Source organism: Capra hircus, chromosome 9 (assembly GCF_001704415.2).
Source record: "Capra hircus breed San Clemente chromosome 9, ASM170441v1, whole genome shotgun sequence".
Taxonomy (NCBI): Eukaryota; Metazoa; Chordata; class Mammalia; order Artiodactyla; family Bovidae; genus Capra; species Capra hircus.
The window spans coordinates 84,488,080-84,515,390 of record NC_030816.1 but is presented as its reverse complement, the minus strand read 5'-3'; the positions used below and the strand labels follow the sequence as shown (position 1 = coordinate 84,515,390).

Sequence of the window (27,311 nt, the reverse complement as noted above, 5' to 3'; positions counted from 1 at the left end):
TGAATATATCAGAATCTATTAATTTTCATTTTCTAGTTGATGAAGGCTTAAAGCAAAGAGTCTGTGAAACATTTCTCATGGAGATGCACGGGAAGAATGGCTGGATTTTCTGCCTGAAGTGACCTGTCCCCGGGCACTGCGACCTGGGCGAGGCACGAGCCGTGAGGGGACCCCAGTGTGGCCAGATGATGGGGTGGTCACCAGAAACCTGGCAAATCTTTTGGCTAAACCTCACCATCTCTGTGTTTTAAAGGTGCCTCGCTGATACTTGTGAATGCTGTCTTCAGAATATGAACGACAAGCGTGAACTCATTGGTATAACTCTGCTGACAACTGATGATTACTCATATTTAGTTATTTTAGCTAATTAAAGAATGATTACTAATTCTCATGTGGGAAGATATAAAGGTCTAGGGGAACCATAGTATAAATAATGATATAGCTGAAGCTGTATAGGTGGGTTTTTCTTTTTTTTTCTTTTGCCCGTCATTGGGGCTGTTATTTGTCCTTTAAGTTGGATTATTGGTTTTATTTTTTTATCTCATCTCTTTCAACTGTATCTTACATCAGTATACAAATTTTAAACATCTGAACTATGGGAAAGCAGTGATGAATCTAAGCAGCAGCAGCAGCAGCAGTACTCAGAGTACTTAAAAACTTATTGTTTTGTTTTGTTTAGAATTTGAAATATGCCTGTCAGTAATGATGCAATTATGCCCACGCTAAGATGAATAAAAGAAACGAAATGCGTCGCACTAAAGTCGCAAGGGAAATTACTGAAATAAATTAAAATACAAAAATTCAGAAGCAAAATATCATAAACACTTTGTAAAAATCAAGTTTCTTATGTTCCTCTGCAGTCTCCCTTTATTCTCTAAATGATCTCATCTCATTTTTAAGCCCTCTTTAGAAGCGTGCCAAATCTTAAAATCTAATTGTATTTATTTCTTTAATATTGTCTTGGATATTATTTTATCAAACTTAGGAGGGCCTGAATTATGTCCCAAGGAAGTTCATTTGAAAGAACCATTCTTTTTTTTTTTTAATTAAAAATATTGTATTGCTAATAAAGGCTGGCCATTGTCTGAGCCTTTAGAGAGCTGGAACCTTTTTGTTTGCAGAGCGTTTCACCTCAGTGTTGATGGTTGCTCAGTGATTAGGGTGGTAATTGGTGAAGGTTCAAGTGGTTGTAGCAATGGTACAAAAACGAAAAGCAAAAATCCAGTGCTTAAATAAGGAATGTTCCATAAACTTGTACATATATATATACACATATACATATACACACACACACACACATATATATATATATAGTTTGGAACTCACAATGCTTATACCCTGAATAAATCTCATTACTATAACCATGGTAGTTAGTCGCCCACATGACCCACTGAACCTATTGGATCATGCTTTATCTCACTGGGTCTCCTTTCTGATTGGCTCCACTCAGGGATTCTAATCCCATGAGTTCTCTTTCCCCCATAAAGTTAATCAGACATTGATGTGCTTGCTTGGGTAAACCAACCACCACAATGTATGGAAAAACGTATTAAAGCCAACAGGAAGCTATTTCTCCATAGCTTCCCCCTCTGCCAGGCTTCTCTGGTGGCTCAAATGGTAAAGAATCCGCCTGCAATGTAGGAGAGACAAGAGACTCAAGTTCAGTCCATCCCTGGGTGGGGAAGATCCCCTGGAGACCCACCTCAGTACTCTTGCCTGGAGGATTACATGGACAGAGGAGCCTGATGGGCTACAGTCCTTGGGGTCACAAAGAGTAAAAGACATGACTGAGTGACTAACACTCACCTTTCTTTCCCCCTTTGCCTTTGCTCATTTCAAGCACAAATGAACTTTTGAGACCAGCAGGAGAAAGAGAGCAGTGGATTGGGATCACTTTTCACTCTGGGAGCCTTGCACCCCAGTGGTCACTCTTAAGTACTGACGATCCCAATTAAGCTAGGACTGCTAGATGATGAAAATACCTGACCTCTAGAAATTTTAAGTCAAAAACTCAGAAATATAGGTCAATACCAAAAGAAGAGTTTTATGAACTACAGAGGTGTAGGCAGAGTACCAATAAGATATACACTGAGAACGACTTTCTAATGTTTAAAACTGTTTTGACATCATAATATAAAAATGAGAAAAATTTTGTGATTTTAATGTTTCTACTCTATTTCCTGTCTTGACTTCTATATATCCTGTGTCAATTCTCCCAAATGACCATCAGAAAATCTATTAAACAAGCAGAACAGCATTTATTAGGTCTACTGTAGTGAGAAACCCCACCATGTTGACTGTTGCGGGCTTTTACCGAAAGGAGAGGTCAGGATTTATAAGGTTTGGGAATCTGGGCTCACATGGTTAAGCAGATCTTTCTGGATCTTTCTGGAACTGGGTGACATTCATGATGTGATAGTTAGAGGTTGGGAGACACAATGGACAGGATTTCAAAAGGATCCTTGATACGAAAACTGTGGTCTGATATGTGAGCCGTTGCCAGGTGAGCAGGCTATGGTTCTGTTCAAGGAGATGGCTACTCAGATGAGCAAACTGGTTTAATTATTTGCAGAAATGTATTGAAGCAAACAGTGAAGTTATTTATTATATTACATGCTTTTCTTCAAAAAGCAGATTTTGTGGGGTTTTTTGGTTTCTTTTTTGGGGGGTTGGGAGGCAAACAATTAGGTCTCAGTGGTCTTGTTTTGGGTTGGTTCTCAACCCAAATAGTTACTCCCTGTAGACTAGGTCACCTTCTGTGCTCGTCTGCACCCAAAGAGCTGCTTGGCTTCCCTAAATACGCTTGGTGCTTCCAGCTCCAGGCCTTTGATCCCATCCCTCATCTTTTTTTTTTTCTTTTCTTAACACCTCTCTGTTGGTTGTTCTCAGCACACCTGACTGTTTCTCCATTTGTGTGGTTCATTGATGTGCATATTATTTCGTCTGCAAGTTCCATGGAGGCAAAGCCCCAGCCTGACTTACCTTTGCCGTCTCTGTTAGAATCTGGCCTCATATATAGTAGACACGTGCAAAAGAGTTGCTCGATAAAGAATCAACGACTGTTGGGCTGGAATCCATCTCCTGCCCATCATAATATTTATTATTACTGTCGTTCAGTCGTGTCTGACTCTTTGCGACCCCATGAACTGCAACACGCCAGGCTTCCCTGCCCTTCACTATCTTCCAGAGTTTGCTCAGACTCACATCCATTGCATCGTGATGCCATCCAACCATCTCATCCTCTGTCGCCCCTTCTCCTCTTGCACTCAATCTTTCCCAGCTTCAGGGTCTTTTCTAATGACTTGGCTCTTTGCATCAGGTGGGCATAGTATTGGCGCTTCAGCATCAGCCCTTCCAATGAATATTCAGGGTTGATTTCCCTTAGAGTTGACTGGTGTGATCTTGCTGTCCAAGGGACTCTCAAGAGTCTTCTCCAGCATCACAGTTTGAAAGCATCAATTCTTCAGCACTCAGCCTTCTTTACTATTACTGTTAGTGAAATGAAAAAACATGGAATTTCTAATTGTGTCTCATTATGAGTGAGACTTATTCTTCAGCAGTACCTCAAGGGAAAATAAGGCATTTTCTAGCTACTGAGAATTGACTCAAAAAGATATTTGGATTAATAGGGCAGCTACCATGGACCAGAAAATGCCATGCGTGTGTCTGTATTATGAACTCACAAACACCTGAACTGAACCCACCTATTCTGAGCTTTAGGAAGAGTGATTTGTGTGCTTTGGGGGCAGTAACTCCCTCATTTATAAGTGAGAAAATGAGTAAATAATATCTGTGGCTGCTTTCAGCTTATTCTTAAAGCTTCAAAATCTACAAATGTTCCTGCTATCCTACTCAGATAAGCTGTGCTTACTGATAAAGTGATTATATTAGGAGGTATTACTTCTTCAAGCTACATACATGCTCATATATGTTCATGATAAATATAAACTCAGGTCTGTAAATTCTTAAAGTTTTATTTGCATAAACAATGGGGGCTTCCCAGTTTGGCTCAGTGGGTAAAAAATCCACCTGCAATGCAGGAGACTCAGGAGATGTGGGTTTGATCCCCAGGTCGTATCCCTTGGTGGAGGGCATGGCACCCCACTCCAGTATTCTTGCCTGGAGAATCCCATGGACAGAGGATCCTGGCGGGCTACGTCCGTGGGGTCACAAAGAGTCGGACACAACTGAAGCGACTGAGCATGCGCGCACACGCTCCTAAACAATCCTTTACTGATATCAGTAAAAACCTGTCAGCAGAAAGGAAGCAGTAATATAAACTTGGTTTTGCTTATTAAAGTCGTAATGCTCATTAAAGGTAGTTGTCCGATGCTTGCCGCTTCACCTTTGATCACATTGGGTCATCATTGATTTTTAATGCTATTTCATCAGCCATTTCCTTTCTCAAACTTGTACTTAAGGGAAAAATAGAAGGTAACTGCCATTGTTGAGCCTATATTTGGGATTCTAAGCTATAGCCAAGAGAGAAATTAATCCTCAAAGCATGTCTCACCAAACAGCAGCAATCTGCAAAGTGCAGATTATTTGTGTCACGTGGCCAATGCCAGCAGCACATCAGAGAGCTGAAGTCCATTTCCATTTTTATCCCAAGCCCGGGTGCTCACGGTTTTCCATTGAACCCAAAGGATATCACAATTGCCCCTGTGATGATTTGCAAGGAAATTAAAAAGAAAAATACTGATTGAAGACTCATGTGGTTTTTAATGCTTTTCAAGGGAATGTATTTTCCAAATGAGTTTTCCCTACTTCGCAGCATGGTTATTGAGGAAAGTCAGCAGAAGCTTTCTTAAAAAGTTGTAGTTCAGTTAATTCCCCAGAGGTTTTTGGGTTTTGTTTTTTACGAGCTATCAGTGACTTTGTGGAAATGGTCCACAACTTTGTAATGCATTTTCCTGAGGAGATTCACAATTAGATTGTCAAATAATCTTTATGTTATGGAAACGGACAGAAAGTAAATGTTGAAATAAAAATGCCAGTTTCAAAATTATCCTTTAAAAGGTTGAGATTCAATTCTGCCTTCATATGCCTTTTGTATAAATTTTCTAATTAATTCGAATACCCAAAAGGCAACTTATTTACAATAAGATCAGACATTTAGAAAGCAGGTGCACACGACGAATGAGGATTTTCCTGGCTGGGAAAAAATGATCGAAAAACAAAAACCTGAGAGCTGATCATTAGGATAAACCCAGAAGGAGATGAAATTCTAATTTAAATGTCCAAAGACAGCAAAACAGCATTTTAGAGTTGGGTCAAGCACAAGAAAAACGGTAGGGAAATGACAGAGAAAAAGGTGGCACAATGTTGAGAAGTTGGGAAAGCCACCCCATTTCTGCTTTTCCTGTTTTCTTGAGCAAAGAGAATGTTTCCCGTGTTGGAAAGGACAGGAAAAATAATTGAAGGAGAAACGTGTGCTTAAGGGAACTGAGAACATTGCAAGGAACAGACAAAATTTTAAGTGTCTTTGCTGTTGCTGCTGCTAAGTCGCTTCAGTCGTGTCCGACTCTGTGTGACCCCATAGACGGCAGCCCACCAGGCTCCCCCATCCCTGGGATACGTAATGTCAGAATCACTGCCAGGAATCCTCAAAATACTGTAAAGAAAGAACAGAGTTCAAAGTCCTAGAGATGGACTAGGACTGAATCTCAAGAGATTGAATCTCAAAAACCGGCAAACAATGAGTTTGATCGCAGCTTCAGTCATCAACAACAAAAAAGAGAAACACAGAAATGTACGCACGTAGGGGGTATATATATATATAATCATTAAGAGCCAACTCAGAGTCACCAAAGCCGAAATGTAGAAGCAGTCATATGAACTCACTGTGAAACTTCTTGACTTCGAAGTGAGAGCTGGACCCCGGGGTGCAGAGGTTGAGCAGGCAATTGGAGACACACGGGAGGCACAGCCAGGGGCGCCGCCACACATCTGTGGAGGCGAGAATCAGAACAGTGGGCTGAAGATGACCGAAGGACAAAGGGACAACAAAGAAACGGAGATGCAAGAGGGTGGGGGAAAGAATAGTCAGGTGAATCTCAAAACTTAAGGAAAAATTGTTTTAAAAATGGTGGGTTGACCTGATGTCAGAAACTAGAGAGAGATGGAAGGGAACAGGAACTGGGCAAGGGCCCTTGGTGGTAGTGAGTCCTGAACTGAGCAAAGGGGTCCTGCCCCAGGGACCTCTCTGCACCCCCAACCATTTCTCCAGAGGAGTCCGCAGACCCTGAGCCTTGCCTGGGTTCCTTGGCTTCAGAATTCCCTGCATAAACAGTCCTGAGACCTTAACTGGCTCTGTCTTCCTGAAAGCAGTGGCCAAGGAAGAAGTTGTGGTGGGGCCTGGGCTATAGAACTTGAACCCGGGTTCCACCATGTAGGCATGTGAGAGGGTCTTCAGAATAAAGGAACCTGGGAATCGGAGGAGGGGGAAGGGGCATGGCTGGGGCTTGGCTGTGCCGGTCCAGCCCGGTTCAGGAGCAGACCTCCAAGGCGTCTGAGGGTTCTAAGTCATCACCTCCCAGATCCTCACATAGGGGTATCACGCAAAGTAAAAAAAAAAAAAAAAATTGAAACATATTTTAACAATTTTTTAGTTTGATTTATAACTTTTAAATATTCAGGCAAATAATGGGCCAACAAATTAGGGGTCTGTTCTAGGGGTAGATTCAGTTCTTGGGTCCCCAGACCAAAGTGGGCATTATAGAAGGCATTATCGGTAGGGTGGAAGGAAACCCACCGGTAAGATGTCAGAAGTAAAGTGAAGAAATGAATGTTGCAGGTGTGAGAACTCTTATCTAAAAAGCCTGACCTTGCAAGCAAAGAGAATATGCTTCTCAAAGCCTTTTTTTTTTTTTTACAGTAGGTCCTTGTTGGTTATCTAGTGTAAACATAGCAGCGTGTACATGTCCATCCCAAACTCCCTAACTGTCCCTTCCCCCTACCCTCCCTCACCCTAGTAACCATAAGTTCCTTCTCTGTGAGTCTGTTTCTGTTTTGTAAGTAAGTTCATTTCTATCCAACTCTGAGCTTTACTGCTGAGGATGAGAGTTCAGTCCCTGGCTGGGAAACTAAGATCCCACTAGTGGCCAAAGTGGTGGGGCCAAAAAAAATCAAAGAAAGTACCAAAATATCCCGGTTTGGTCTGTCCAACCTCAGGTTCCCCAGCATCTGGTCAATTGTCTGATGCTTAGTCTGACACTAAGTACATGAGTGAGTGTGTTAGTAACAAATGAACTAAAGACTTCTGCATAGCACGTTTGAATAGGAATGCTGCTAACTACAAGGTCAAGTCTAAAAATAGAGGGAAGGGAAATGAACCCCTGGATGCTTCCTACAAATTTTTACATCTATCACAGATTGCTGTTGCTGCTATTTGTTGTTTAGCCGCTAAGTCATGTCCAACTGTTGCAACCCCGTGGACTGTAGCCCGTCAGGCTCCTTTATCCATGGGATTTTCCAGGCAAGAATATTGGAGAGGGTTGCCATTTTCTTCTCCAGGGAATCTTCCTGACCTAGGGATCAGACTCAAGTCTCCTGCTTAGCAGGTGGATTCTTTACTGTCTGAGCCACCAGGAAAGCCCATATTCCGGATTACTTCAGGCATTTGCCCCAGGAAAGAAAGGGATTCAATATGATCTCTATCACAGATCTGGAACTCTTATCTAGAAAGATTCTTCTAACAGCAAGAATGTTTCCTTATTAGAATGGAATTCTTTTGCTGATTCTCTGATCCTCTTATCCCTGTCACTGGAAATCTTGAGTCAGAGTCTATAATGTAGCTGTCAGAAGTGTTACAGAAGGGAATTCTGTACTGAGAGAGGTTGGTCTAGAGACAGTAATCACTAATAGCTCTTTTAAAACTAAGATATTTTTGTTCTTTAATATAAAGAACATAAATCTGTTTTACATAAATCTGTTTTTAATCACTGAAGAAATTAAATGCCAGCAAGTCCATAAAATCTAAGAATTAGATCTGACTTCATTGGTATAAACAAAATAATCGGATTGTATTTGCTGGTTGCATGACTGTCTTAAGGAAAATATTCTGACATTCCCACAATGGTCTGAGTAATTGCCTATCAGAGTGGCCCCAGTCTGAACCAACTCAGCAGACCTGGCCTCTGTCTCCCATGGAAAGCAAAGCTCAACCCTCGCTGAAAATCACTTTTACTTTGACAAGACCAGTAGGAAATGAAACTATAAACAAACAAAAACAAAAAGTGTCTTGTTTGAGTAGTGGTATACTAATATTTTGTGCTTAAAAATTCAACCTTGTGCCTGGAGCAAATAGACTTTCACTCAAAGGCCTTTAAATTATGCTATACAGGCTCGTATAGTCACTTATTTCCCAATGCTCTTGTTCATGAAAACCAAAGGCAATGACTTTCCCCCTTAATTCAGAGATATTAACAAATAATTACAATTATAGTGAATGGAACTTGTGCCAGGTGTTGTACCTATGGGGCCCCCAAACTGCTTTTAAAATCAACTTAATTATTTGTCATCCGTGCGAGCTTTAAATGTACACCAGCGCATTTAAGTTGAATATACTACCTTTTTTCAAGAGTATGATGATAGACAGTAAAACTGTACCAACTGGCTCTACCACCAAAGAGAGCCCATGTTTGTTACCAAGTTCAGGCTGTACTGCTCACCATTCAACAGGCCAATATATCAAGACACAATGTTCTGGGGCAAGGAATAGCAACTTTATTAAGAAAGTCAGCAGACTGAGAAGATGGTGGACTCGTGTTCCAAAGAACCATCTTACTCAAGTTAGAATTCAGGCTTCTTTTATCCTAAAAGGATTGGGAGTGTGACTGGCGGTTGCAAACTTTTCGGTGCCGTTAATTCTTTGCTCTTGCTGTTGTCCACATTGGTCTGGCCACAGTGCTGTTATATACCACCAGCAAAACAAATGTTCTGTAACTTTTCATCTCTATATGAAATGAAAAAATATTATGCCTTTGAAGGTCAGAGCCTTGAAAATGGACCGTGTATTTCAGGCTGTAGGCAACATCCTTTCACAAAAGTTGCAGAGTCAGCACAGGCAACAGAGCACAAAAAAATAGATTCAATATGGAGGCAGGTTTGTTCTTTTCTGTTTCATATTCATAGTATCTTCTTGTTGGTTTTTTTCCCCCTTAAGTCACTACAGACTTCTCTGATAGCTCAGTTGGTAAAGAATCCGCCTGCAATGTAGGAGACCCTGGTTTGATTCCTGGGTCAGGAAGATCCCCTGGAGAAGGGATAGGCTACCCATTCCAGAATTCTTGGGCTTCCCTTGTGGTTCAGCTGGTGAATCCACCTGCAATGCAGGAGACTTGGGTTCAGTTCCTGGGTTGGAAAGATCCCGTGGAGAAGGGAAAGGCTACCCACTGCAGTATTCTGGCCTGGAGAATTCCATGGACTGTATAAGTCCTTGGGGTCACAAAGAGTTGGACACGACTGAGTGACTTTCATTTTCATGAGGAACACATTTAATCTCTGAAATTTTGTTTTGCTTTTGTACTTTGTTGTTTAGATTTTTGATGCCTCTAAAGTAGTATATTTTCTCCCCCAAACACAAGAAGTGCACTCAAGTTAATCAGACTAATCTTATTAGTTTGAGGGTTAAAATAATGTAGTATATAAAATCCGGAACATGTGGCATTTCTATGTATAAGTCTAACATCGGTTTTTGTTAAATCACCCTTACAGGGCAGAAAGTCGTTTGCAGTGCCTAGTCTGGGGATTGGCACTGTCTGTTACTCAGCTCTGTCATTTACTTCACTTACAACCTGGGTTATGAAAGGCAGGTAACCTTGAATACTACCGAAGAGCTACAAGCAGAAAACAGAGCCCCCCACCCCCGCCCTGGCCCACACACACACATACACACACACACACACTAAAAACCAGATTCAGCTCTGGTTAAGCAGAATTAGGAGTCGTCAGTCCTCTTCTTTGACATCTTTGTGGAATATTTGTTTTTAAGCCACAGCTTGTTTGCCATAATCATCCATCTGTTGACTGTATACTCAAGTGATGCCCTTACTATGTGTTATGGCTGACTTGGGAAGCTAAACAGAAGGTAGATTAAGTAGTTGCTAAGTGTCCCTTTTGTCGGAAATTTGAGTTCGTTTCCCTTTTGCATGTTTGGATAAGTGGAGCTGCTGGGGGATCTGTGGTTTAAGTTATGTGCATTACTGACTATTAATTCACCTTTAAGTATAGATATGTAAAGCATGCACTTTGAAATGACTGGTGAGGATTGTTTTTTTTAATTTCCAGTTAGTTCAAAGGTAAAAATTTGTCATAAAGCTTTATGATATCAAATGAAAATATCAGTTTAGTTCAGTGGCTCAGTGGTGTCCAACTCTTTGCCACCCCATGGACTGCAGCAAGCCAGGCCTCCCTGTCCATCACCAACCCCCAGAGCTTGCTCAAACTCATGTCCATCGAGCTGGTGATGCCATCCAACCATCTCATCCTCTGTCATCCCCTTCTCCTCTCGCCTTCAATCTTTCCCAGCATCAGGGTCTTTTCCAAGGAGTCAGTTCTTCACATCAGGTGGCCAAAGTACTGGAATTTCAGCTTCAGCATCAGTCCTTCCAATGAATATTCAGGACTGATTCCCTTTAGGATTGACTGATTGGATCTCTTGGCAGTCCAAGAGACTCTCAAGAGTCTTCTCCAACACCACGGTTCAAACGCACCAATTCTTTGGCACTCATCTTTCTTTATGGTCCAGCTCTCACATCCATACATGACTACTGGGAAAATCATAGCTTTGACTCGATAGACTTTTGTCATCAAAGTAATATCTCTGCTTTTTAACATGCTGTCTATGTTGGTTGTAGCTTTTCTTCCAAGCAGTAAGTGTGTTTAAATTTAATGGCTGCAGTCACCATCTGCAGTGATTTGGAGCCTAAAAAAATAAAAGTCTGTCTCTGTTTCCATTGTTTCCACATCTATTTGCCATGAAGTGAATGAAGATGTCAAGTTGCTTATTAATCATTTTAGATGATTGTAATGAAGAAATAAAAATAATGACTTAATAAAAAGGCCACACACTTAAAGTCTTAAATGTATACTTGCCATAGTTTCCTAAGCATATATGATCTGATCATATGTACCTATACATATATGTAGATGGTCAAGGGTGTGTGCTTGTATACATATCCTCCTCATCTATTGTCTTTCAGTACATTGTCATAATAAATCTTAATTAGCAATTGGATATTGGACTCCTTTAGCAAAATCCGCCTCTAAATATTGAAGGTTTGATTAAAAAGGTATCTCTGGGACAGCAGCAGAGCAACCTTTCAAGTACAGTCTCATGAGTTCCTCATATTCCAGAGACTCTCAAAATAGCAGCTGCCGTTCATTAACAGCCTACTATGTACAATGAACTGTACTAGATAATACATATAGTTACAAACATATAGATACCCACACACATCATCCACAACAACCCCATAAGTCATGTATTCTTACTCTCCCTTCTTCAAGTAGAAAATGAAAGCTTTAGAGCTAACACAACATCTTGGACCCAAGATAGTACAGCTGGTTAGTGGTAGAGAAGAAGGCCCCTTCTGTTCCTTCTCTTCTCGCTTCACCGCTGTTTGTCACCTTCTGCTGGGCCGGGCACCTGGGGTAGCGGGGGCGAGCCCTGCTGGAACTGAGAGCTCCCCGCTGTCACAGGCAGGTAAAGCGAGGGTGGAGTCCGTCCGCTGAGCGAGAGCGAGAGTGGAGGGCAACCAGGGAAGTGAGCACAGCTTCGCCGGCTGACGGCTACCTTTCTCTGGCATGTGGGGAAGGACTCTGCGTCCTGATACATGTCTTCACATACTCTTGATTTTATATACACTCTTCATTCACAGTAACGTTACCATGCAGTACATTCTTTGAGTCCAGCTGGATTTGTGAAGTCTTCACAGACCATAGTATGCTTCTTTTCCTTTTTGTAGGGGCTTCCCTGGCGGCTCAGATGGTAGAGAGTCCTTCTTGTAGCATGCCAAAACCAGTGGTAGGTGCATCACTGGTGCTTAGTTCATTTCTGGAGCCTTCTTTTTTCCAAGGAAAGACTTCACTGACAAATTAAAATGCCTAGGGTAATATATGTTATACAGCTCATTGTTTCTGACCCTAAAACCATCTTTAGTGTGTTTTCCAAGTAAATTAGAGCTTCACATTTGTCCTCCCATGGGAAGCCGTGGTTTTTACTTTCTAATCCATACAAGATTAGAAGAAGTGATCATAACCCTATCATCAACTTCAAAACTCCTTGACTGAGACAGTCTCAGGCTTTTACTTGGGAAATCACCTGCTAATGTCAACAGACTGTTGAATTTCTTCTTATAGCAGAAACGATTTAGTGTCTAACCTTTATTTCTTGTCTTGTTTAACCACTTGGGTAATCTGTCTTATCGTTAGATTTAGATAATTCAGTTTTCTAACAGCTGCCTTAAAGTTTACAACACATATGTTAACTAATCTAAGTCCACTTTGAGAGGTCACTAGAACAAGGAATGTGTTCTTAATTAAGATTAATAACCTTATAATAGAGTATCCAGGTCTCCCACATTGCAGGCAGATTCTTTACCAGCTGAGCCATCAGGGAAGCCCATTCTAATGAGAAGTTTTCTGTAATTCTTACACTTCTTTATCAGTATTTTTTTTCCTCTAACTTCTTTCGCAATTCTCTCTTTGTCTTTGGTTTTCTGCCAAACTAAAGATTTAAGTATATTTAGGTGTGGATTGGGGATATTTATCCTGCTTTGCCTTCCCTTGTGACTGGTAAAGAACCCGGCTGCAAAGTGGGAGATCTGGGTTCAATTCCTGGGTTGGGAAGATCCCCTGGAGAAGGGAAAGGCTACCCACTCCAGTATTCTGGCCTGGAGAATTCCATGGACTGTATAGTCCATGGGGTTGCAGAGTCAGAGACGGCTGAGCAACTTTCACTTTCACTTTGATAGTCTATGAGTTTCCTGCACCAGCGGTTTGGTATCTGGCCTTAATCTTGGAAAGTTCTCAGTCTGTATTACTTTGAATATTTCCTCTGCTCTGTTCTCTTTCTTCTCTTTCTAGTACTCAAATTAAGTGTATGTTATTTTTGTCCTACAGTTTTTAAATATTCTCTTCTTTTTTTCATTCTTTCTGATTTTAGCTTGAGTTTCAATCTTTCTTCAAGCTTGCTTATTCTTTCTTGTCATGTCAAGTTTGTTGACAGCCCATCAAAGAAATTCTTCATTTTTGTTACACCTTTTGATTTCATGCATGTCCTTTTGACACCTTCTTAAGAGATTTTTTTTTTTTTTTTACCTCCCTGGTGGCTTAGACGGTAAAGCGTCTGCCTACAGCGTGGGAGACCTGGGTTCAGTCCCTGGCTGGGGAAGATCTCCTGGAGAAGGAAATGGCAACCCACTCCAGTACTCGTGCCTGGAAAATCTCATGGACGGAGGAACCTGGTAGGCCACAGTCCATGGGGTCGCAAAGAGTCAGACACAACTGAGCAACTTCACTTTCTTTCTTTTAAGAGACTTTGCCTTTCTGCCTGCATTATTCATCTGTGTGTTGTCTACTTCTTCCATTAGAGTCCTTAACATCTTAATCATAGTTGCTTCCAACTCCCTGTTTGATAATTCCAACATCTATATCATGCCTGAGTTGGATTCTGACACTTGCTTTATCCCTTCAGAGTGTGTTTTTCTTGCCTTTTGACATGACTAGTAATTACGTGCTGAAATTTGGACATGTTCTACGCGTAATAGGAGCTGATGATGTAGGCCTTTAATGTGAGGATATATGTCGATTGACAAAGAGTTGGGCTTGTGTTTAAGTGTTTAATGTTTGCTGTAGCTGAAGATGCCAGACATTCCAGATTCCTCTAGTTTTCTTGATTTTTGTCTCCATTCCTGACTGTGAGCGAACCACTCCTTCTCAGAGAGAATCCATGTCTTAAAACTCTTTCAGCTACCACCCACCATGATGTTATTAAAGGCTAGCTGGTATGGTGGTAAGGTTAACGTGTTGTGGGGGTGACAGCGATCTTCTGCTCAAATCTCAGTCTTCCTGTGGGCGCGTTTCTTGGATCTGTAGCCTCACAAGTGCTTCTCCAGTGGTACAGGGATTTTTTTTTCTTTTTCCCTTGCCTCCTACTCCCTCCCCCATAGGCAGCATTCTCAGTCTATATCTTTGAAGCCCTGCTTCCTGTCGACTGTTCTTTCCCTATTCAGTGAGACAGACTGGAGTTAGAGGAGTGCCCCCTCTCTCATAGCTGCAGGGTAAAGTGCTAGCAAAGTCCTTCCCTTGGAGGGCAGACTATGGAAAAAGCTCTGGACATTTTTCACGATGCTTACCCTTCCGCGCCCTCTGCCAGAGCCACAAAGGGGTCCTCATCTTGAGGACCTGGTGGGTATTTTTCTTAAAGATAAATATCAGGAAGATCTGTAAGATTTCATGCCTCTGGAGTTTCTGATTCTCACACTAGTCTACACCCCATTTATATAATAGCAAATTCATCAAAAGCGCTTCCCAGGTGGCACTAGTGGTAAAGAATATGCCTGCCAATGTAGGTAGATGAAAGCGGTGCGGTTTGATCCCTGGGTGGGGAAGATCCCCTGGAGGAGCACACAGCAACCCACTCCAGTATTCTTGCCTGGAGAACCCCATGGACATAGAAGCCTGGTGGGCTAAAGGTCATAGGGTCGCACAGAAGCGAACACAACTGAAGCGACTTAGCACACACAGCATGCATCAAAATTGCTGTCTCAATATTCCTACTGGTTTATTGTTCCAGCAGCTTCTACTCCAGGTAAGCAGATTGGGTTGTGACTTGTGGACTTGCCTATCTGTCCAGATATCAGGGAGGTTCTTTGCCCTGTGACATCCATTCTCTGATGGAGCCAAGAAAATGCGTTGACTTTCAGTTTGCCCAGATTTTTCTTATTGTAAGAATGGGAGTCTAACCTTCAAGCCCTTTACGTGTTTGAACTGAAAAAACAGAAGTCTTGACCTTTATATCTTAAAACAATAAATTGTGTAGCAATTATTTCCGTTAGTTACTTTCCTTTTAAGCAGATAAAAATTTTTAGAGAATTAGCAGCAACAAGCAATAGATATGGATATGCCATGAATATCATCAGCAATAAATTCACTTTCTAATTCCTTAGGTCTTTTCATCCTGCTTTCACATACATTCAAAACTAGAAGTAGAAGCCGTGGTTATTCCAGATAAAGGATTTGGCATTTAGAGTAACCGAGTGATCCAAGAGCATATAGCTAGTTAGTTGTTGCAGAACCAGAGCTTCAGCCTAGGCCATGATGACAAGAATTCATTTTAAAAGACATGAAGCCCCTGTTTTGATATTTCTCTTCTACAGTCCATAACTCCAACTGCTATATTTTCAAATGGTGACAATGGCTGTAGGCTATTCTTTTGAGAAAATTGGATGGAAGGAGAAGGAAAGAAAGAGGGTGGTAACTGTATGCTCAAGGCTGGATTTTTGCTGAATTTTTAAAGGGGGACGATTTGAATAACACATATGGTTTGAAGTGAACAAGCTTCAGAGCAGTAGAGTTTGAGGAGAGTGAGTGAATGATGAGTTAACCATAAGGAGCTGAAGGGGACAGGTTAGGATGGATGACAAAGGACTCTTGTTTTAAGGAGGAGGAACCATATCCTGCAGGAGTAGAGGGGGAGGAGGCAGAGGAGTTGTAACTTGAAGAGGATGGCAACCTGCTCCAGTGTTCTTGCCTGGAAAATCCCGTGGACAGAGGAGCCTGGCAGGCTACGGTCCATAGGGTCGCAAAGAGCTGGACACGACTTAGCGACTGAACAACAACGTGAAGTTCAGGGATGGTGGTGCTAGTGGTAAAGAACCCGCCTGCCAATGCAGGAGACATAAGAGACGCGGGTTCAGTCCCTGGGTCGGGAAGATCCCCTGCAGGAGGGTATGGCCACCCAGTCCAGTATTCTTGCCTGGAGAATCCATGGACAGAGGAGCCTGGTGGGCTGTAGTGTCCATGGGGTCGCACAGAGCCAGACACGACTGAGGCGACAGCGTGCACACTTGCTGGTGGCCACAGAGCGGGTTCTCCGGCAGCCAAGTCAGAAGTAGAGGACAGAGTACAAGGTGGTCATGGGATGTGCATCTGAGAAAGGAGGAGCAGAGACCCAGATCGGGCCGAGTGAGGAGCTGAACTGCCACGTGAGCAGAGACTTGGGAGCCGGTGTCGACTGACAGCACCTCATGTTGGGACAAAATGGTTGGCCAGGTGCACCTCCCCCTCACCCAGACAGCAGATTCGGGGGTCCTGGGGAAGATGTGACCTCAGGCGGAGTGGCTCTGTGCAGCTGAGGAGGACTGGAGACAGGGCACAGCGTCTCTCATGTCCCCCTGCAGCGTGGCCACTAGCCTTCGTTGCAGGGGCCCGGGTCCCACACCTCCACGTTCACCACCGGAGCTTTGCATTCTGGACCTGTATCAGGTGAGGTCCTGTTCTGAGAGTGAAGTTTTAAAGGTTAATTGAGAAGGATGGTGATGATTTGGAAGAATCCCCGAGGGAGATGGGAGAGGGTGCTGGCCAAAGGCAAGTCATAGGAACAAGCTGCACCTAGGGCTTGACAGTGAGTAGACCCTGAACTGCAGCGGCACCATTCTCAGCAAGAGTGCACCTTCAGGCAGATGAGTTGAATCTCTGCTGGAAGGTATTCTAGCCCCTTTTTGCTTCACCAGCTGTGATTGGCAGAACTAGAACAGGAGAAGGAAAAACAGGTGGTAGTGTTTACCCAGAACTGGATATAGTGAGTGAGTGAGTGAAAGTCACTCAGTCGTGTCTGACTCTTAGCGACCCCATGGACCATACAGTCCATGGGATTCTCCAGGCCGGAATACTGGAGTGGGTAGCCTTTCCTTTCTCCAGGGGATCTTCCCAACCCAGGGACAGAATCCAGGTCTCCTGCATTGCAGACGGATTCTTTACCAGCTGAGCCACAAGGGAAGCCCAGAACTGGATAAAGGATATTGGCAAAGAAGGTACGGTATAAGTATAAAGGAGTTATAACATCCAAGCATCTCTGACATCCTCCCATGTGGGGTCCAGGCTGGGGAGAGAGGTTAGAGGTTAGATAAAGTCCGCTCAACTGAGGCCTCCATGGTGAAAAGAGAGGAGGGGTGGATAGGAGCCCCTTCTAAGTGTCACGGTCACTGAGCTAGGTGGGCAGTGACTGCTTGGATGACTCATTCATGGGGCAGCTGCTGTTGAACAGTTCAGCCAGCCAGGCAGTGGTTTAGACACAGCTGATAGAGCGGTGACGAAAAAGCAATGGTCCTGCACTTGTCACCTTTGCCTTTCAGCAGCAGGAGACGGAAAATAAAGTGCTGTATCAGAAAAGTAGTGTAGAAGGGGATGAGAGCCATGGAGCAAACGCGGCAGGAATGGCGGATTGGGGGATGAAGATAGGCTGCAGCTTCACCTGGGGTGGTCCTGCAGAGCCTCACTGAGAATGCGGCATTTGAGCAAGGACTTGAAGGAGTCGGGGACCGCTCCGTGCAGATAGCAGGGTCAAGAGCTTTCTGGACAGCGGGAGGAGCAAATCCAGGGCCCTGCAGATAGCGGCCTGTCTGGGGTGGTCAGAACTGAGAGCAGGCTGGCGGGACCCACGGCGGGAGAGGGATAAGGAGCTACCTAGCGGCCCAGGCAGCCAAGCACCCTACATAGGCCACTGAGGCCCTTGGCCTTGACTCTTGGTGAGATGGAAAACCTGTGGCGGATGCCATGATATCTGATGTTCCTATTTTAACAGAAGCCTCTTAGCTGTTATCTCAAGAGACTGAATGACAGGGACGTGAAGGCAGCTCACGACTGCACACTCTTAAGACATAATGTGGTCTGAGCAGAGAGCGGGGGCTTCCAAAGGCGATCCGCTGTCGTGTGTGTGGACCCTGTGTGAAGTGCTTGGGAGAGTTCAGATTACGCCGCTGGCGCCTGTCCTCACGTCTTCGTCTGCTCTCCGTGCCCCCTGCACCCCTCCTCGAGCGTCTCCCTTTCTCCCTGCACTGCTGCCCTCCTTCCACCTGCAGGTCCCGCGATTCCCGTGTGGAGCCGCGTCGTCACACCGGCTCTGCACCGGTCCATCTCCCGCACTGATGTTCCTGTGATGCGCACAGTGACAGGTGCCCGTCCGTGGTCTTAAACACCTTGACCCCTTACGACTCTTCTCACTCGACGCCATGTCTGTCCTTGTTTATCAAATTTTGTTGCATCGGCCAGGTGTTTCAGGCAATTAGCTAGTCGTCTGTTCAAGATGTTTACATTTGAGCTATCACTGACATCAATCCTTTTAGTTACATCTTCGGAGAAAGTTGGAATACAAATTCTGAAGGTAGGTTAATTTTAAATTCTGTGTCTTATTTTACCTGCCATTAAAATAAGTCAAATCAGTTTTCCTCAAGTCGGAGGGATGTGAAGGACCACTTGTAAAGGAGAAAAGAATCCTCTAAAACTTCGAAGCCTGAATGAAACTATTTTTAATGATGTTTCTTAACTATGTCCAGGTATAAATTTAGGTCAAAACTTTTTACGCGATACAGCTAGAAGACCCAAATGAAAATGTATAAATTAAATATAAATGAAAGCACAAAACCAAAAGTATTCAAATTAACTCCGGATTTCATGTGGAAGGCGCTGTCGTCTTACCACACTAAGCCGGTCCTTAGAGTGCAGATGGGGCCCCGAGTGCCTGCAACCCGGTGCTTGGCACACCTCAACAATTGCCTTAGTCACCCCTCCTCCTAGGCGACAGGCTGGGTGACTCCTCCCCTCGTAAACTTAGCACCAAACCACACGGCCCTCGCTTGTTGGGAATTTGTCCTGAGAATTCTTTCCACCTCTGTTCTCTCCTCATGACTTTCACAAAACAAAAATATGACCCCTTGTTCCCAAGAACTGACAGGAGGCTGAATTTCTTCAACGTTTTTTGGTTGAATGGCAGCCAACCAAATGACCCAGAATGGACTTCTACTAATTGCGTAGATCAGAATAGCAACTCTGAAATGACCAGCTTCTAAAAGGGAACTCGGGCTATAAGCCTTCATGGCCTTCAGTGGGAGAAACACAGCTCCAGGGTTTCTTTCGGTGTCAGGGTCTAGTTTTCCTTCCTTGTAGGTAGGATGTGCCTATGACAATTGATTGACCAGATTTTCCACCAAAATATCCACCTTGGGATTTCCATTTATTTTTCTTGCATTTCCACTTATTTTTCTTGCCTACCATCAGGTGATGACATCACCTATTTATATATTTTGTCCATTTTTTAAAAAAAAATGTATTGCCTTAGTGAACATTTATGAACCACTTTCTCAAGAGTATGAAATGCAATAACATCAAAAATGAATATATATTGTATATAATAACAAAGACTAAATCTCTGTTCCAGCATTTCTTGTGACCACAGTTTCAGAATTGGAACTAACTCAAGTCAAATTCATCTCTAAAATATTCTGCATAAATAGTTATTTAGCCTCTGTCTGAAAGCCTTCAGTTACTGGCTGGTAAGGAAATAAATTCCATTTTAAATTAGAAATGTATTCATAGTGAACCCAAGCATACCTGCTATCATTTAACCTATTTGCTCTAATCCTGCCTTCTAGAATAGCGCACACATCTAGCCCCTCTCACGGAGGATAACTTCTTCAGCCCCTGCAGACAGCGCCTCCCCAGTCACCCGGCCGCCTGCCCTCCCCAGGCCGGCGTCCCTGGTGCCTCCCACCATCTCACGTCATGACTCCCAGAGACAGCTCAGCCTCAGCTGTCGCTTGGGTACATTTTCACAGAACCCATTTTCCGTAACAGAAAAGGCAACATCGCGTGTCATCCATAGATCTGACCCCAAAGAAACAGGTTTCTCTATTAGTTCTGTTTCCAGAGCTTATGTTATTAATGATGGCAAATTAATACTGTGGAATAATTCTCTTTAAAAGATAGGGATAGGATACATTTTTAAACAGGACCTGGCATGCCCTGGCATAGGTAGACAGACAGACAGATAGACATATATAGTCATACACGTACGTGTATATGTCTGGATATGCTTTATTTGAGCGTCCCAGATGGTGCAGTGGTAAAGAATTTACCTGCCAGCGCAGGAGATGCAACAGACACAGGTTCAATCCCTGGATCAGGAAGATGCCCTGGAGGAGGAACTGGCAACCCACTCCAGTATTCTTGCTTAGAAAGTTCCAAGGACAGAGGAGCCTAGTGGCCTACAGTACATTGGGTCACAAAGAGTCAGACATGACTGAGTGACTGAACACACAACACACATGGTTAATTTATTTACTTATTTCTTTTTACAACTGAAGAAAGAAACTCTGAATCAAGCTTGAGTAGGCTCTCACTGACTGAGCAGAACTAGAAGGTGGTGGGCACAAACTCCATAATAGACCTTTTCCAAACTGAAATGCAGCATCTTTAGGGTCTTGACAAAGCCTCCTGGAAGAACCAGGAGCAGTTCTAAACTCTAGCCCCACCCCATGAAGACAGGGAGTCCGGCTGCCCCATCTTCATCCTTCACCCTCAGTGTGCAGAAGCTGCGCCTGGAGGTGGTAAATGAGTGAAATGAACCAACACCTGCCAACTCACCCTGTCTGGCCCCACGAAACCCTAGTTCTGTATTAGTGATAAGTGACATGCTGGGCAGAAATGTCATGGTGTCCTCGGGCCCCACGACGTCCAGATCACAATCGGAAGGGGAGAAAAAGCTGGTCAGGGTCACGTGCAGCTCCTTCCTACAGAGTCACAGTGGGGAGCTGGCAGCAGCCGGAGTACCCTGGATGGGGAGGGGGGTGTTGTCTGGTCATTGATTAGACCATGTTTTACAGGTAAGTGAGCATTTGTGTCCTTCCCAACAGCGACACTGGTCACCCGTAGTCGTGACTGCAGTGAGAATACATTACCGCGCCGAGTGGGAATAACTCATCAGTGATTAATTCTTCTTCTTCCCAACAGCTGGCTGTCCCAACTCCTTGATTAAAGAGCTCCATCACTTCAGGATTCTTGGAGAAGAGCAGGTAAGTCAGCCTCTCGCAGGCTGCCCCGAGCGTCATGGAAGACAGACAGTAATGAGACCACGAAGACTCTCTCCTGGGAGGTGGGGGGTGTCTCCTGACCGCTCCCTCCCCCCACGCCTGAAATGGGGAAGGGAGCCACGCCGGCGCTGTGTGTGGGAACCTGCTTTCCCTCTTATCCATCAGACCCGACAGGTTATTAATTGGTACATCTGCTACCTGCCAGAGCATTTCATCTCAGGACGCGGCAGTGAGCAGGTACGGCGTAGTGGCCGATAAGCAAACAAATAAGTGCCGAGAGGAATTGTGCCTAAGGGGTCGATCGCACAGACGGGCCGGGTTTGATGTCTCTGCGGGGACGTGCAAGCTCTTTTCGCCAGAATTTTCTATTTTGTGCTATCTGTACTTCTCTGCCGCCGCATTCTCAATGGATGCGAACATGTGACTGATATAAATGGCTGGCCCATTTAAAGCTGATTATTTAAATGCTGTGTTGTGCTCAGTGAGACATGTCAGATTCTAAATAGATGTGCTCATAATTCAGAGTGCTACATATTACCTATGTATACATACACACACACACACACATTTTTGACCACTTAGCAATAAATCTCTTAATCCTCATATGGAATTACAGGCTCCATATTTTTATGTCAAATCTGATGTCAAGTTATCCTTGAAATACTTATGCCCGAACTTCCCTGGCAGTCCAGTCGTTAAGACTCCACACTTCCAATGCAGGGACACAGGTTCAATCCCTGACCAGAGAACTAAGATCTCACATGCCGCATAGTGCAGCCAAAAGCTAAAATCAAATTTTAAAAAAATAAATACTTAAGCCATATAATTTATGGGCTTCCCAGGTGGCTCAGTGGTGAAGAATCCTCCTGCCAATCAGGAGACATGGGTCTGATCCCTGGGTTGGGAAGATCCCCTGGAGAGGGAAATGGCTACCCTCTCCAGTATTCTTGCCTGGAGAATCCCATGGGAAGAGGAGCCTGGTGGGCTACAGTCCACGGGGTCGCAGAGAGTTGGACACGACTCAGCAACTAAACAACAACAAATGTCGTGTAGTTTACAGCATGGTGGTTGACCTGGTTTATCCTCTCTTATTGATTTTTACTCCCAAAGGCAGTCTTTGCCCACTCTGATCAGAGAACACGTAGTCAGAGGTAGAGCAGCTCAGTTTTTTTCAACAGGTTTTTGGTTTGTGAGTTTTCGTTTGGTGTGTGTATGTCAGAAAGTGGAACTTTCCATCTCCAACATGAGATTTCAAAAAGAGGATTAACTCGGGGAGGAAGAAAAGCCGGAATCACTTCCAGCTCCTTGAATTAGCAGGTTACAATATGCCTCGTTCATGTTTGCAGACTGTAAATTTCCAGAATAACAAACAGGGATGTTTATTCAAATAGAAACAGAATCGAAGATTTTGCCGTTCCAAGAGCTGATAAGAGACCCCAAACATGCCTACTTATGAAAACACCGTTCCCTCACAGCTATTTTCCTGTGAAAGCTGTGAGTGAGATTTCTTAAAGCAAAAATCACTGATTGTTACCCTGAGATTTCTGCTCAGATAATAGAACCTTCTCTTCTAACTTGTACCAATATTTGCAGATTGTTTCCATATTTGTTTTAGAGTCATTGGGTGATTAGTAGGGAAAGAAGCCAACTATAATCATCTCCTTAGATCTACATAAAATTCAAGCCATTTTGCATTTTCCCAGGCATTTAATCAAGCCATAATTAAAGTCACTATTTCTCTGATCAGTTGTGCTAATGGCCACATACTGCATCACAGCAGTACTGACCTTTATCTCCTAAAAAACCACGAGTCCTTCCTTCCTTTTTTCCTTTCATTCGACGGATACTTAAAAAGCACATACTCATATGCTGTATATGATTCTTACAGGGCCAGAGAAGTGAAAAAGAGAGTCCTCTCAGGCTTACCTTCTAGTTGGGGAAAGCTGTCATGTTATATACACACAAACGTGATCAGTATATAATATGTTAACAGAGCCGCCATGTCTCTGTGGCACAGTTAGCACATTCAGCTACTCACCGAAAGGTTGGTGGTTCAAACCCACCCAGGGGCATCACCTTTTGGTTGGGCTTCCCTGGCGGCTCAGATGGTGAAGAACCTGCCTGCAATGCAGGAGACCCGGGTTCAATCCCTGGGTCAGAAAGATCCCCTGGAGAAGGAAATGCCTACCCACTCCAGTACTCTTACCTGGGGAATCCCATGGACAGAGGAGCCTGGTGAGCTACAGTCCATGAGGTTGCAAAGAATCAGATAAGACTGAGCAACTAACACTTTCATATAATATGTTAGACAGTTTTCATTGCCTTGGAGGAAAAATAAAACCAAAAAGAAGGACAATGCATGCTGGGGGGAGCTGAGATTTTACACAAGGTGGTCAAGAAAAGTCTCGCTGAGGCAGGTGCTATGCACGTGAGGACCTGAAAGATATGAAGGAAAGCTTCATGGTGAGGCCTGGGGAGAGATCCCTGGTAGAGAGTAAAGGGAACACAGGGATTCTGAAGCAACCATATCTAAGCCTTATTTTATGTAAAAAGTGTTTTAACAAATGAAATACAAGGTGTGGTCAGAATAAAGTGAGAAGAAATCCAGGAGGGCGTAAACTGGGAGCTAAAGGAACACAGTGTGTCTAGGAAGGAAAATAATTATCCATGCCATGCACTTACCGGCAGGCCAAGGATGGGAAGTGAGCCCTGGAATTTGGAATTTGGAGGTCACTGTGACCTTGACCAGTGGACTGGTGAGGGTGAAAGTCTGCCTGGATTGGGTTCAGTGGAAAGGGGAGAAGAATGGGAAAGAGGGAATATAGGTCCTTTTTTTTTATTTTTAAGGAATTTAGCTATAAATGAAAACAAAGAAATGAGGTAACTGGAGATAGGGAATGTGGCATCAATTTTTTTTTCTTTTTAATAGGCAAAAAAATACCATGTTTATGTGCTGATGGGAATGACTGCAGGGCAGCAGGGGGATAATGCAGAGGGAAGAGGAGCTTGTCAGGAGCAATGCCCTGGATTTGACAGCTCGCAGAGTGTAGGTTTGGCCAGAGACCTAAGTGGGGACGGCTGGACCTGGTGGCAGTGGGGGCGCCGGAGACACAGGAAGGATTTTGCTGGGTGTTTCACAGGAAACAGGCATCACTTGAGAGTTAAGTGAGCGAAGAGTTTTACAGAGAGTGGAAAGGATGGTGAAAGTGTCATTTAGGAGGGTAGGAAGTGAATAAGGGTAGAAAATGGCTGAATTTGGAGTGAAATCCATCAAACTGGGGGTTTTCCTGTCACGCTGACCAGTGTGGGCACAGATGCAGAAAAGGCAGAGGGTAGGGTCTAACCAGCCACCCCAGTGAAACAAAAGCAGGAGAGAGAAAATAGAGAGCAGGGCAGACATTCGGGTGTGAGTGTAGTAGCTGAGCCTGGGATTTCAGCTTGGTGAGGAGAGAAGGGGGAAGAAAAGGGGTGGGGAAAAGCGATAAGGTCTGCTGGCTACGGGTCCCGGTGGGTTCAAGGACTCTTTGGATTTGGGGTTTTGTGGAGGTGGTGTGGAGATCGGCAGTGACAAGGTCAAGGTGAGAGGCAGAGGGCCCAAGGGTGGCCGAGTTAAGGGAGTGGACAAGATGACTGGAGAAGTTGAGGGCACGGACTTGGAAAGGATGGCCCATGTGGACCCTGGGACCCTCCAGAATTATCATCAGGACAGTCTTGGAGGGAGTGCTGGTGAGTCAAGAACTGGGGCTTCTAGAAATGGGTCAGGGAGGGAAAGAGAGATGGAGGGAGCTGGGGGTATCTGACTGTAAAAGAGAAACGGCAGAGCCTGATGGTTTGAAAATCACAACTGGAGGGTTTCAGACGGAGAAAGGAAAGCTGTTGTGTTTGGGGATGTTGAAAATCCATGAGGTGGTGCAAAAGGGAGCGGTGGCAAAAACTTGAAGGGTGGAAGGGGAAGCAAAGCGGAAGGGCGGGCAAGTCGTATCCTGGGGCAGAAGCCAAGGTCAGTGGGGGAAGGACGTGAGAAGAACATTGAGAGAGTAGGTAGGTTGGGGTTACAGGGCAGATCCTGCTGACACACTCTGAGTTCTCCCAGCTCCGGGGTGGGAGTTGGGGCAGCTGGGGGACGCTAGAGGGAAAGGGGATGGACAGAGCCACGTGTGGGGCCAGGGGTCAGACGGGAGAACCGACCAGGGAGCCAGGAATCTCTTCGGTGAGTGATATAAGCAGGTCACTGCAGCCGGGGATATTTCTATCCTGATGGCACATGGCCAAGACCTAGTGGCCTCAGGGCAGACAGTGGCATGAGGTCTGCTGAGCAGTGGAGAGTTCTAGTAACATCACCACCCCTGCCTGTGGGGCTGGGCAGCCTCACCCAGGAGCTCCTGAAACCGTCAGCCTCTCTCTGGATGCTTGACGCAACTTACGTATTACAGGATGAAATGAAATTTTTACATTGGCGTGTTACAACTTCCCTTGGACAGATCATTTATTCTCTAACTTGGCTTTTCAGTTTGTAGAAAAAGGAAAAATAATGTTCAGTCATCTCTTAGAATTTTTGTACATAAATAAGATGGCAAAGTAAGTTGCAGATATTAAGTGCCACACTAAAATATTTCTGATTTAAGTAATATTTACAGCCCATCAATAGACTGAACTAGCAGCATCAAAGTAGACACTAAAATCAAAGTAACAAGGAACTACAGTCACTATCCTATTAAAAAGAAAGCATAATGGAAAAGAAAAAAATTTAAAAATAATCAATGTAATGTTCACTTAAAAGTTGATAAAACTGAGTTGATAAAACCTGTACAGATACTAGTTAATTACTGAATTCATTACTGGAAGGTAGAGATGCTCACCAGCTATCTGATTGCTTTGTACGTGGTTCCTTTTCAATTTCATTCAATAAGCACTTGATTTTTGAGATCTGAATTAAAAATAAATCATTAAACACTGTAAATCATTACCTTCTTAAAGTAAAAGTGCAATCAAAACCCCTTGGAATTTAACACAATGCATGTACTTTAGCTTCTTGGTCCTGTCTCTGATTTGTGTTTACAATTTACATTGATAAAGCCCCTTTCAGCCCCCGACCTTCACCCACCAACTCCAAGCTACTTAGCAAAGATATTACACTGTACATAAGTAGAGTGACTCCAAAGTTCTAGATGGGCCCTAAGAAAACAGATTGTGGAAAAGTGAAAGTGTTAGTCATTCAGTCATGTCTGACTCTTTTCGACCCCATGGACGGTAGCCCACCAGGCTCCTCTGTCCATGGGATTCCTCCAGGCAAGAATACTGGACTGGGTGGCCATTTCCTTCTCCAGGGGATCTTCCCAACCCAGGGATTGAACTCGAGTCTCCTGCATTGCAGGCAGATTCTTCACCATCTCAGCCACAGGGGAAGCCCGAAGGAAACAGATGTGATATCTATAAGTTCAGCGGGTTTGGAGAGTCTTCAGAAACACTACCTTTCAAACATACTTCCATTCTTACCAGCTACCTCCTCTTTGAGTTTAATCGCCAGAATCTTAAGGAAATAACCTTTACCTATTCAACAAATATTTTTAATATTTTTTTTACTATTATTGTGCTTATGTTATGCAATTGCTCAGATGTGTCCAACTCTTTTGCAACCCCATGGATTATTGTGCTCAGTTGAGTTCAGTTCAGTCGCTCAGTCGTGTCCGATTCTTTGCGACCACATGAATCCCAGCACGCCAGGCCTCCCTGTCCATCACCAACTCCCGGAGTTCACGCAGACTCGCTTCCATCGAGTCAGTGATGCCATCCAGCCATCTCATCCTCTGTCATCCCATTCTTCTCCTGCCCCCAATCCCTCCCAGCATCAAAGTCTTTTCCAGTGAGTCAACTCTTCTCATGAGGTGGCCAAGGTACTGGAGCTTCAGCTTTAGCATCATTCTTTCCAAAGAAATCCCAGGGTTGATCTCCTTCAGAATGGACTGGTTGGATCTCCTTGTAGTCCAAGGGACTCTCAAGAGTCTTCTCCAACACCACAGTTCAAAAGCATCAATTCTTCGGCACTCAGCCTTCTTCACAGTCCAACTCTCACATCCATACATGACCACTGGAACAACCATAGCCTTGACTAGACGGACCTTAGTCGGCAAAGTAATGTCCCTGCTTTTGAATATGCTATCTAGGTTGGTCATAGCTTTTCTTCCAAGGAGTAAGCGTCTTTTAATTTCATGGCTGCAT

General features: G+C 44.0%; 1 protein-coding gene across 1 annotated transcript in view; it reads left to right on the top strand.

Moving 5' to 3' along the window:
* Positions 1-27,311, top strand: part of PARK2 (parkin RBR E3 ubiquitin protein ligase) — a 1,213,425-nt gene that overhangs the window by 974,233 nt on the left and 211,881 nt on the right. Inside the window, exon 8 of the mRNA XM_018053444.1 lies at positions 21,013-21,074. Within this exon, the coding sequence (XP_017908933.1) occupies positions 21,013-21,074 (62 nt within the window). The remainder of the gene's footprint in view (positions 1-21,012; positions 21,075-27,311) is intronic.